The 13,181-nt window shown below is 38.6% G+C and overlaps 1 protein-coding gene across 4 annotated transcripts in view; it reads right to left on the bottom strand.

Moving 5' to 3' along the window:
• The window catches only part of TNPO1 (transportin 1), a 59,594-nt gene that overhangs the window by 32,842 nt on the left and 13,571 nt on the right, over positions 1-13,181 (bottom strand). For 3 of the 4 annotated variants that reach the window (XM_037373068.1, XM_037373069.1, XM_037373071.1), the window contains 3 exons: positions 5,603-5,752; positions 1,936-2,042; positions 706-839 (listed from right to left, as the gene is read on the bottom strand). In XM_037373068.1, the coding sequence (XP_037228965.1) occupies positions 706-839; positions 1,936-2,042; positions 5,603-5,752 (391 nt within the window). Of the gene's footprint in view, positions 1-701; positions 840-1,935; positions 2,043-5,602; positions 5,753-13,181 lie in introns of those variants that run through there. The other variant, XM_037373072.1, reaches the window with a different exon arrangement.

Raw genomic sequence — 13,181 nt, 5'->3', positions numbered from 1 at the left:
ATCTGGAAGATGAGGGGGAAGAACCACCTCCCTTAACGAGCTGGCAGCACTCCAGCCCAGGATACCATCAACCTCCTTTGTGGCAGAGGCACACAGCTGGCTTGTTTCAGGGTAAAAGCTACTGTTCTTTGTAATGAATATTAGCAATAACAATTTAATTCTGGAATTTTTATCCTATCCTATACTTGTGTTACTTTGAAGAGATTAATACAGTTTTACAGTGACAAGACGATGAACCCATTTAACTTGATTCAGCTGAAAGATAAAGAGCTTTCTAGGCTTAGGTGCAACTAAAGCAGAAAACATTTTCTGCAAGAACTCAGAAATTATTGTCAGGAAAATAATATTGACTCTCCCATTGCTGAAGTCATTACAAAGTGAATGCAAAATTGTTCTTTCTAATCAGAGTATTAAAGTTCTAACCACAGCATCGAATTTTTCATACAAACATGCAAAAACTTCAAAGAAACTGTGATTTTCAAAACTGTAGGCTGACTGCACATTTGGAAGATTTATAATGACGTGACACTGATTTATTAACTAAGCAGATAAACAAGGAAATTACTGACACATGGAATCTCTGTGGCTTTCTGCAGAATCATTTTAAAAAATTAAACACATTTTTAACAGATCTATAAAATGGCTACCTTGCTGCTCATGTAAAAAAAAATTAACAGGAAACTGTAGTACAACACCTAAACCTACCTTATTTTTGGACTGCTATGCTTGAAGAACTGCAAGAACTTAGGTATCATGATATTGAGTGGTCGGTCCAATACATCACTATCTAAAATTTCAGCAGAATCTTCACATATCTTCTGAAGAGCGCCAAAAGCACCCTGTTTAAAAAAATATAAAAATCTCTTATTACACATTCTGAAGAAAGCAACATTTCAGGTTTTGTACAGAACAGGTAATTTCAGCACAACACAGTAAATATAGCTAGTTAACACATTAAATGCAGCTAACTAAATATGGAGTTAAATTGAAACATCCTTAAAGGCTTTTAAGCACTTTATACTTGCACCTGTAAACTCTCAAGCTAGATGAGTCAGTTTTAATTTCAGCATTCCATGCCCATCTATTCAGTCATATTTAAAAAAAAAAAGGCTTAAAAGCTAGATATTATTTGAGAAATAAATGTCCACATGCAGAACTATCCAATTTAATTACATATCTAACTGTATTTCCTTTCATAGTTTATTATGGGGCAAAACAGAACTCTGGATATGATGGTCAATTTGAGTTTCATTTTCAAGTGCTTTTTTCTTTTCCTTGAGAAAGCAGCACTAAACCACTACATAACAGCATGATGTGTTGGACCATTATCCTATCTCTGAGGATTACTTTAGGCAAAATGCTTCACACGCATTCAATGGAGACAGTATCAAGTAACTAAAACCATGTGATCACCAATTTTAAATTTTTTTAAAATCAGACAATGCTTTTTGTCTCCTCAAAGTTTAAAACAATTGTTTTGGTTTTTTTGTCTTCATCTAAACTGGACAAGACAGCTCATTTCACCCTGACACAGGAATGACAGATTGTTTTTCCAGATTAAGTTACAAGAATAACGAACATTACTTTTAAGTAAGAGAAAATTCAGGGTCAACTTGATGATGCTGACGACACTTAAAAGATCAGGCACCATAGAGTGGAAACTTGAGAACATTTCTCTGCTGAGATACTATGACTACCCATCTGCAGTCTTTTTCTGCTTTTATGCAAAGAAAACAAATTTGTTTTGATAAACAGTAAGAACATGGAATGCAGGCAGAAAAAAAGCATCAAATTTGAGCCACTGTTCTCTGAGGAGAACATATGTGCATATACACACACACACATGCAATACTATACATATACATCGTGTCTATGAAGAGAGATAAAAATAATCAAATTCAAATTATAATCTTCTATTTCTAAAAGTCTCCTTACCTCACAGGTATTGTAATCTTCAGAATCCAACAGGCTGCAAAGCTTTGGTAAGAGTTCAGGCCAATTCTGTAACTCCCCTTTTGAAGCAATGGTTGTTATCAAAATGCCTAAAGGAATGAGAGGGATGAAGAAAATGAGATCTTATATACACCTTCACATATTTCATACCAATTTTTCTCATTCCTCTCAAAGACCTAGGTAGTTAAGAAATTTCTTATTTTGTAAAGAACTGGCAAGCATAAAACCAGGAAGTACATTTAATCACAAATGGTATTTGAAGGGCTTTGAAATGTAAAGGTGGGTTATCCCTTCCTGCTACCATGAAGGACTCAGTCATGAGAAATCAAGCACAAAGTAAATCCAGTTAAGGAAAGAATCATGCCCAAACACTGCATGGCAGCTTTGGCTCTAAATTTACTAGACACTGTACAAATCTAGACATCCAGTAAATATAGAGTACCCACCTCAAGTAATTTCTTTATTATAATACAAAAGCATGAATGTGGGAATCTGTCATTCAGTAAACTTACAACCCAGTGGTACGTTACGTGTTCACAACTTTACTGTGCTTACACAAAACATTAAGGAGGCATTCTAAGACTGAAATACCTACTAAGAGCTTACACGCTAAAACAGGTCATCCAGTGATCACCTTTAGGGGTTGGCTGGCTGACTGAGATCCAGCAAACAGACAGGTCAGCTCTGTTTCCAGCACACACAGAAACCCCAGGAAAAACTAATTAGGTGGCAGGAACATGGAAGGCTGCGTATGAACTAGGACTGACTTTCTATGAATCCATTTTGCCTCAGGACAAAATGGAACGGGTAGCATAATTCGTTATTCTACTCGCAGTTAGTTCTAATGAGTATGAACACAGAACTTGATACTACAACTAGCAATCTCCTAAGTGACAAGTGATGAAAAAGCTTTCCTAAGCTTTTTCATTGAGCAAATTACAATTTACCATTTTTCTTTGGCAGAAAATGTTACAATTCCTGTTGTTTACACCAGAATATGGGACACCATTACAGAGATAAGGACATTCTGGACACAGTAAATAAAGACACACAGTAACTTAAAAAGTATTTTGCATGATGTTTTCTTTGATGCAATAGGCTGCAAAGCCCACAAAGACAAAGGGCAAAAATGGGGACAGAATTAAAACACAATTTTACAGGTCCGGAAGTAGTTTGTCCAGTTCTCTTCATAACTGCAACGAATAGAAAAGATTCCCTATGCCTATGGAGATCTATGGAGTCTTAAAGACTGCACTTCTCCTGAATATTATGGTCCTACAAAGAATATCAGATGCATTAATAAAAAAAATACTTATTTTACTTGTACTGCAGCTTAATGATCCACTTTTTTTTCTTTTTAATTAAACTGAACATCACAAATGAACATCACAAAAACTGAACAGTTTGATACTGTTCTTTTTATTTGTCCCCACCGAAGTGTCCCCTTACCATTTAAAAAACACTAGCACAGCATTAAATGGCTTCTTTTCAGACCTGTACAGAAAGTTCATAATGACATGAATGGTCTAAACTGCGCACAGCTCTGTTGCAAGAGGCAGTGGCCTCAGATCACTTTTTGCCTATGCATCTGGAAGTATTTCCTCCTAGGTTATCCTGTTACTATTTGGGATAAGCCTTTTGGAAGAACACTTAAAGCAGTTTTCAAAGAGTCTTTCCTTCAGCTGTAAAACTTGCGCATATTACAAGTATACCCAGAGCTGTTTAAAAACAGCACAGATAAGTTCCACACTCGTACACATTTCAGGATTGGAAGAGGTAAAAGGTAAGTGAGAATACAACAGTATGTAGTCACCATTTGGTCTCAAGTCACAGTTCTAAAATCAACTCTATTGCCATGCTCATTGTCCTCAGTGAGGTAAATTCTGAGGATGGGCTTAATTAGTTTCCTTCTACCTTGGCCAAAAGGTATTATCAGCATCTAGTGTTTACCAGGCAAAAGCTAGGAACCACAAAGGAGAGTGAATGCTGCATTAAATCTTCTATGATGGTATTTTGATGTACTTGTCATCTTCCTATCAGAATTCCAGAGATCTTATTTGAAATTGACTAATTAAATTGATTGTGCTTGAACTGCAAAAACCAGTACACATCCCAAAGAGCAGCTCTATCCCATGCCAACTCATATGCAACCAAGGCAGCCTAGATAGTCAGTAATACATTTACACCTAGCTAGTACCAGCAAGCACAGGACCAATCTCATTATTAAGGCTACAAGGATCCAACATGTCATTAGTTTAAATGGCATGCACTAAATAGCAACTTTTAGGCAAGCATACAGTTCATCAGTTGCTACTCATCTTCAGAGTTCATACATGCTTGAATAATCCCTGAAAGGATCCCTTAGAGCTGAACAGTAACTGAGCCACTAATCGGCAAGTATTTTGTACTAGCAGAAATCAAGAATAACTGCTTGAAAACAAACAACTCTCCCACTCGCCAAAAAAACCCATGACACAAACCACCACCACCAAAAAACCCCAAGGCAGTAAACTAAATAGAGCTGGAATATATTCTTCAGTCAACATCATTGTACTCCACTGACAATTCCTATGAACAAACAAGCAAGTGTGACTCTTCTACAAACTGAAATCACGAAAGTACCTGCCACTCAAAGACTTGTTTCTAGTGTCATTAAGAAAACAAGACATTAATAAAATTCATAGTAAAGCAGCTTAACAACTGACAAGACAGCAGGAAAAAGCTAAGAGATGAGCATTTTTCTCTAGTCCACAGTCCCTAAGCCAGATGTCTGGAGAAGGAATCCTATAGAAAAATTAGATTATTTTGTAAGAGGAATTAGCTGATACAAGCTGAATTTCTTTCTGAACAGACACTCACCTTCATTTTCTCTACTATACTCAAATATATATTCATTCTACTTTTTTCTAGTTCTTTGAGTGGACAAGAAAATTACTACAATGATTGCAGTAACTGGAGGAAATCATATTCTCAAAAAGCAGACAGAAAAGCAATTTTACCTAGAAATACGTAAACATAAAGCAAATATGCATATTTTATGGAAGAGGTGCACTAAAACAAGAAGTACCTAAGAAATCAGAAATCCATGTAACAACAAAACTTCAAAGGAACTAGATCATCTCTTAGGTCACTTCCAGTTCTATGATGTTCTGCACACCACACTTCATCTACCGTTTTACGACAGAAGGTATTTAAAAACAGAAAGTCATTATGTGAATGCGTTATGCATAGTATAATGATTCCCCAAAGGGATGTGTGTATGTCTGCATATAGGGGGCAGGAAGTCAGGTAACAGAAGTGTTTCATCGATGCAGGAGGAGTGCTTACATAGTTCTAAAGCCAAACCTTCACCTTGTCCCTGTTTTTAGGCACAGAAATTGGCAGCAAGCTCAATTTCAGTAGATTCAAATAAAACTTCTGTTCAGTTATATTTCAAGGGATATGAACTGAATTGCTAAATCAATTCTAAGAGAACAGAAAGCAAAATTAAGTGTGACACTTGGATATTCACACTGAAGAGAAATATCAGCATTTAAACAGTGAAGTTGTGACAATTACCAGAAGCAAACAGTTTTAGGAGTTTAGTAACTCTTCACATCACTAGTGAAGCAATAGACTAAGCAAAAGACAGCAATAAGAGCAAACTTACCTACAGTAGCTCTAATTAAGGGGGAGGAATCACCAATATTGTTCAGACATTCGCTTTTAATGAAGTCAGTTACACCACTGGGAAAGTTGTGAAAATGTGCTTTTACATTATTCTTCAAGATGAGACCACTCAAGGAACGTGTTGGTTCATCTGCAACAGAAAATAACTCGTCAACCTTCAATCAGCTCATAGGAATAAGGCAGACTGCCAGAACAATGCAAAAAAGCAAAACTTATATACACATATATAGTAAATCCTCCACCCCCTACTCCCACAGAAAGTGTTCAATTTTTCTACAAAATAAGGTATTGTGATCCCTTTAAATATCAGCTGTTCTACTAATCTATTAAATTAATAATTAGAGAGAGAAGGGGGAAAAAAGATTTTAAACAATGTTAACAGTTAAGTGTTATATAGTGTGAACTGTAAGAACAAAGTGACCAGAACTGATTTGAACTGAGTAAGAATTTAAGTTCAGACAACAGTTTGAGTACTCTCCACTAAGCTCTTTTTGCCTGCTGTAGGTGGCTGGCTAGCAACAAAGTACCAGCAGCTTGATCACTCCACCCTCCCCTGCCAACTCCCCCACGATGGGGAAGAGAATTGGAAAAAGGTAAAACTCAAGGGTTGAAGTAAGAACAGTTTAATAATGGAAATATAATTATGATAATAATAATAATGAGAAAAAGGAGAGAGGGAGAAAGGAATAAAATCCAAAGGGAAGGGAAATAAAACCCAAGTGATGCACAATTCAATTGCTCGCCACTTGCTGACCGATGCCCAGCCAGTCCCCGAGCAGCAATCCCAAGACCCTGGCCAACTCCCACCAGTTTATATACCAAGCATGACATTCTATGGTATGGAATATCCCTCTGGCTAGTCCAGGTCACCCGGCTGTGTCCCCTACCAATTTCTTGTGCCCCTCCAGCCTTCTTGCTGGCAGGACCTAAGAAACTGAAAACTGCTTGACTCAGTATAAACATTACCCAGCAACAACTAAAGGCATCAGTGTGCTGTCAGCATTGTTCTCACACCAAATCCAAAACACAGCACTGCTCCAGCTACTGAGAAGAAAATGAGTTCTATCCCTGACAAAAGCAGGACACTTGCAAATTTCTGTCAATTATTGGGATAAGAGGAACAGAAAAAGAACAGCCTAGATTTTTCATTTATATTGGAGCAGACTCATGCTTGGTTCTTCAAGCAAGAGCATGAGTAACTTGGCAATCCTTCTGAAATATGCTGGAAGTGAGATCCAGATATTCTAGATAGAAAGGATTAGTTTTTAGTATATGAAAACTTGAATTTACAGTTTCCAGCAACCCTAATCAGCACAGTAAGTGAATTTTAATTAGCATTTTAGTCACTTGTTTGAGCATCCTTATTTCTTGCCCAAATCAAGACTTCATACAAAAAAAATTCAAAGTTCCTTTTTGTCAAGAATTAGTTTAGACATGGATCTATTCTGGGCATTCAAAACTATTAACATCCCAACAGAAATAAGGATAAGCCAAATAAGAGATACAACTTTCAAACAGAAAGTATTTTCAAACTAGAGCTACTGCATCACAACACCAAAACTCACTACACTCACAAGGTCTGACTTATGAACATTAAAGACGCTTTCCATTGTGATCTATGCTAGTTAGAACAGAAACTTTTCTGAAGAGGGGTTTTGTCTGGCTGATCAGGAACTAAAATTAATTTCAACTGATTTTATTTGAATGCCAAAACAGGCCGCCATCATATAATGACGAGTCTTGTTTTTATGTTCGTATTTCAGTTCTCCTAAAGAAGCACTATTTTTCATGCTCCATAATTATATATGTGTTGATTTACAAATGTATCATTTACATAGAATTCAGTAACATCACAAACCAGGAAGCCACACTATGCATACACCTTTGAAATAACTCTATAGCTTTACCTATACTATAGCTGTAAATACCCACCAATATAAAACTTCTAATTTTTATATTGTCTAGATATTTCAATTATACAGCACTGCATTTCAAGGGCCAATAACTTATCTGGGACAATGGAGAAGGAGAGAAGAAAGGCTTTATTATTTTAAGTAAAAATACTGAAGACTGAATGAGTGGACAAACATTTCTCAACCACATAACTTGGTTGTGAGATGTCGCAAGTACTACTGCTACTATTAGTAGTCACTACTTGGCAAGTTAAATCAAGTAATTTTGTTTGAAGTTTTGGAGATATTATTAATAAAGATGAGGTGGAGAGTGACCTAAAGAAATAAGTTCTCACTTGAACTCTTTATCAGTCTCAGATTTGCCTGAAATATTATGAATTAAAAGTAAAATCTCCACATGAACTTTTACACCAATTAAAAAAATCAAACTCTGATTGTTTTACATAACTGTAACCCACTGATAGGTACACACATCTTCAAGAAATCCAGTCCTCCACAAATTGTTACTAAGATTCAAAGTTGCCTGTGGCAAGGAAGGAAGCCAAATGTCTTCCTTAATTTCCTCTGTCATCTACCTGGACTTGTGCAAAGCATTTGACTCTCCTCCCACATGACATCCTTGTCTCTGAACTGGAGAGACATGGATTTGATGGATGGACCACTCAGTGGATAAGGAACTGGCTGGCTGGTCGCACTTACAGTTGTGGTCAACAGCTCCATGTCCAAATGGAGACCAGTGATGAGTGGCAGTCCTCAGAGGTCTGTATTGGGACAAGTCCTGTTGAACACCTTTGTCGGCAACATGGACAATGGGATCAAGTGCACTCTCAGAAAGCTTGCCAACACCAAGCTGTGTGGTGCGGTTGACATGCTGGATTGTAAGGGGTGCCATCCAGAGGGACCTTGATGGGTTTGAGAGGTGGGCCTGTGTGAACCTCATGAAGTTCAACAAGGCCAAGTGCAAGGTCCTGCACCTGGGCTGGGGCAATCCCAAGCCCAGATACAGGCTGGGTTGGCCAATGGATTAAGAGCAGCCCTGAGGAGAAAGACTTTGGGGTATTGATAACAATTAGGACAATATGACCAAGTAATGTGTGCTTTCAGCCCAGAACAGCAACTGTACCCTGGGCTGCATCAAAGGAAGCATGACCAGCAGGTCAAAGGAGGCGATTTCCCCACTTTACTCTGCTCTTGTAAGACCCCATGCAGAGTCCTGTGTTGAGCTCTGGGACCCTCAACATAAGGTGTTGTGGTTTAACCCCAGCCAGCAGCTAAGCCCCATGCAGCCACTGACTCATTCCTCTGCAGTGGGATGGGGGAGAGAACTGGAAGAGTGAAAGTAAGAAAACTCGTGGCTTGAGATAAAGAGAGCTAATAGATAAAGCAAAAGCCACGCACACAAGCAAAGCAAAACAAGGAACTAATTTACCACTTCCCACCAGCCGGCAGGTGTTCATCCATCCCCAGGAAAGCCAGGCTCCATCACGTGTGATGGTTACTTGGGAAGACAGATGTCACCACTCCAAACGTCCCCCTCCTTCCTCCTTCTTCCCCCAGCTTTATACGCTGAGCATGACGTGATATGGTATAGCATATCCCTTTGGCCACTTGGGATCAGCTGTCCCAGCTGTTCTCCCTCCTAAATTCTTGCGCACCCCCAACCTACTCTCTGGTGGGGTGGGGTGAGAAGTAGAAAAGGCCTTGACTCTGTGTAAGGCCTGCTCAGCAGTAACAAAAACATCTCTGTATTATCAACACTATTGCCAGCACAAGTCCAAAACATAGCCCCGTACCAGCTACTATACAGCAAATTAACTCTACCCCAGCCAAAACCAGCACAGGACATGGGCCTGCTGGAGTGAGTCCAGAGGAGGGCCACACAGATGATCAGAGGGCTGGAGCACCTCTCCTATGAAGACAGGCTGAGAGAGCTGGGTTTGTTCAGCCTGGAGAAGAGAAGGCTCTGGGGAGACCTTATAGCAGCCTTCTTGTGCCTAAAGGGGGCCTGCAAGAGAGCTTGTAGGGAGAGGGACTTTTTGCAAGGGCATGTGGTGATAGGACAAGAGGCAATGGCTTTAAACTGAAAGAGGGTAGATTTACATTAGACATTAGGAAGAAATCCCTTACTGTGAGAGCGGCGAGTCACTGGAACAGGTTGCCCAGAGAAGCTGTGGATGCCCCATCCCTGGAAATGCTCAAGGCCAGGCTGGATGGGGCTTTGAGCAACCTGGTCTAGTGAAAGTGTCCATGCCCATGGCATGGGGGTGGAACTAGATAATCTTTACAGTCCCTTCCAACCCAGCCTGTTCTATGCTTCCACAGATTTAAAATGCTCTCAAGCCACAATAAACCCATCATTGTCAGCAGCTGGTTAGATGCAGAATGCAATAGTTACTCATTCTGTATCAGCCAGCAGTATCTTCTGGGGGTGAAAGAAGTCAAAACCAAACCTGACTAAATACAGTACATTAGCCACTATTAGCATAAAGTCCAATATGAAAATATTAAACAGTGCATTCAAGAAAAACATTAATCCTTTAGAATGCCTGGCTACAATTACAAAAGGGACAAGGCAACAGCTCCAATTTAACCAATCAGAGATACAGGTACTATTAAGTTCCTTGTGTCAGAAATAGGCAGATTAGCCAGCTGGTTTAGATAAAAATCAAGGTCACACGAAGGTGAAACTTTAGCACCATTTTTTTCTTCATGAACTATCCTATGGTATGCAGCTCATGAAGAATGTTAGATTGATTCTTTCAGCCAACATAAAAGAAAGACTATTCTGTATGCTAAGTGTTTATATTATATACCTGCAACAAAGATTCCACGGGATTCATAGCAAAAAACGCATCTCTGATGAATGAAAAAGAATTCATCAAGTGAGAAAAAGAATAAAGATTTTTTTTTAAAAAAGCAAAACTAACCATCACCATACTGAGAGGTGACAAGCAAAAGTCACAAAGGACTTGGTGCTAAGCACACAGCAATCACTTGAGCTAGAGAAGCAGGACAGAACCTGATACCCTGGCATTTCGGAAAAAAACAACCCAAAAACACAAAAAAACCCAAACCAAAACATACCATAGTCAAAATATTAGTTTGAGAGAAAGATTTTCTGATATGACTACACAAAGGTATTTATGGAATCCAGGGTGTTCAATAACTTAACAGCTACACTGTCAGAAGACAGTAATATAGGTCTGGATCGAGTTCTTGCTGTAACACAGAGATTACAGGCAGATGGCCTATGAGCTGAGTAATACACTCTTTAGTCTTCATAGATTCTGTGATAACTGCTGTCAGCCATATGCTTCAGCCATTAGAAAAAAGATCACAGTCTTGCCTCCTTCTATCTCAGTCAACCTGGAAATATAGTTGACAAGAACATATAGTACAAGAAAAAGAAAGCAAAGCAGACCTCTGGCATTTGCTATCATCTTTGGTGCCAATCAGTTCAGTGGAAGATTCCCCTCTTACACTGCCTCACTTTATTATAAAGCTGTATCACGTAATCACCATTTGTTTCTCGGTAAATTTTCAAATCTGTTGCAAGCCTTTAATATGAGTTCCAGATTTTAATGGTTTATAGACAGAGCAAATGGACACAAACCCATGTTACATGGATCTCAATTTTTTTAGGGCTACTGCAGTGCTTTTGTGTCCTCAACCAGCTGTATTTCCTCTAATGAGGATTTGTATGACACAGGATGCCTATATGAAAGCAATGAGGTTTTTGTAGCTCACCTGCAAGTTCAAGGTAAGCTTTTGTTTCACCATGCCTTTTCATCCTCTCTTCCTTACAACATAACTTTCTAGATTGCTAAAAGAACCGAGTGACTAGGATGAGGGTAACATTTATCCATTCACAGATTGTGATATAATGATTATGAGCATGGCTATATTTTTCCCTATTACTCTTGTAATGTTGGCAACTTTAAATGTTAGGGTAAGACTTTTTCCCTAAAGCAAAACTGCTGTGTCTGTTGATTTCAGCCTTAAACCGGTTAAGTATTTTTCAGAAAAGCTGTCATTCTCAATGTTTTAACTAGTGATATGGATTTAATACATACAAATACAAAATGCGATAAAAAACATGACCAGTGTCTGCTGCACTTGAAGATTTCTGATCCATTATTGAGAGACTGTCTTTTAAAAGAGATAAAATAATAATAAAAAAAATATTCCACCACAGCAGTGTCATATGGGAAGCAGAAGATTTAGAACTTCTTCTGCCCTAATGTATAAGAATACAGTATGGAGAAACCTTCAGGAGATTCTTAGCAGAAAAACCGTCTAGTTTTGGGTTTGTGTTTTTTTTTAAGCTGGATTTTTAAGTAACCTTAAGTATACCACTTCTTGCTTAAACTGGTATGGTTTGGTATCATGTTAGAAGCAGGACTGATGATGTTTCAAAACTTTCAGTGTTTCTGAACACAAAATGACCTTGAAATATAGTGGCTAGTCTGAAATGAATCAGTGCTCAGTTGACTTGTGTCAGTCATAGAAAATAATCTGACACAACTGTCTAAGATTAGGAACATCTGTAAAGACACCAAAACAAAGCTGAAAATGTCTGCTAATGCTGATTGTTGCATATTTATTGAATAAGTAGCAACAGCTGCGCTTCTGAAGACAATGTTGTAAATAAAACTGAGCTGCAGATAATATGGGAAGGGTGTTGAACTGCTGATCAAAATTAGCTTGTTGGTTAGTTACAGAATTTTCTGCATTCTAACTAATAATGACCACAGGTCAATCAGAATGCCAAAATTTGTACATCCCTATAGGCTTCCAAAACCACAAAAAGTTTAAAGAACTAATCCTCAGGTTTCACTCCTACTCTCATCTTCTCTGTCACATCACCACAAATTGGTGGTCTTGGCACTTTTCCTATCTAATGCCATTTTATGTATCACCACCTGATCCTGCAGTTAAACCAGTGCTAGAATTCTATCAAGACCAGAAGAATCCTTAATAAGAAATAGAGATTTAGTGCGATGAGAGTATGATTTCACTACCAGATCCCAAACTATGTAACAAGCGCAGGACATTGCTGCAGTTTGAGAAGGTCTAAAAAGTACTGTCATCTCTCTCTGGTGTTTATTTGTTGGTGGCAGAGGGGGGCACAGACCAAGGACTAGTTGACCTAGTATTGGCTACACAAGAGTTCTTACTAGGAACAAAGTGACTGATCCTCTGCTATCCCTTGCAGCAGACTACATTCAACTCACAGGACACACTAAATAAAGGCTTCAAATAGCTGGCTACATACTTCCAACTTACCCCCCAGAAGTCACATCTATTGCAAGGCCAAAACAGACCTCATCCAAGACTACCTGAACTTCAGAAATAGGCATAGAAAACAAACCCACAAGTTTGATAACCTTAAGAATCAAGGGAAAGTCTGAAAACTTTTGTACTTTCTCTCTACAAGCTACTAGAGAGAAAATATATACCAAGACTCGCCCCCAAAATGCTTACAGTGAACAGGACTTCTGAAGAACCTAACTCAATGTGATTAAGTACATGAAGGCACTAGGTGACTCAATAGGCTGAAACACTCCAAAGCTGCCTGCGAGCACTCCCAGCAAGGTACAGAGCATGGATCAGTCTCCAACATACAAAAGACTCCCTCCATTCAGG

Source organism: Falco rusticolus, chromosome Z, assembly GCF_015220075.1.
Source record: "Falco rusticolus isolate bFalRus1 chromosome Z, bFalRus1.pri, whole genome shotgun sequence".
Taxonomy (NCBI): Eukaryota; Metazoa; Chordata; class Aves; order Falconiformes; family Falconidae; genus Falco; species Falco rusticolus.
This window is presented reverse-complemented; position numbering and strand designations above follow the sequence as displayed.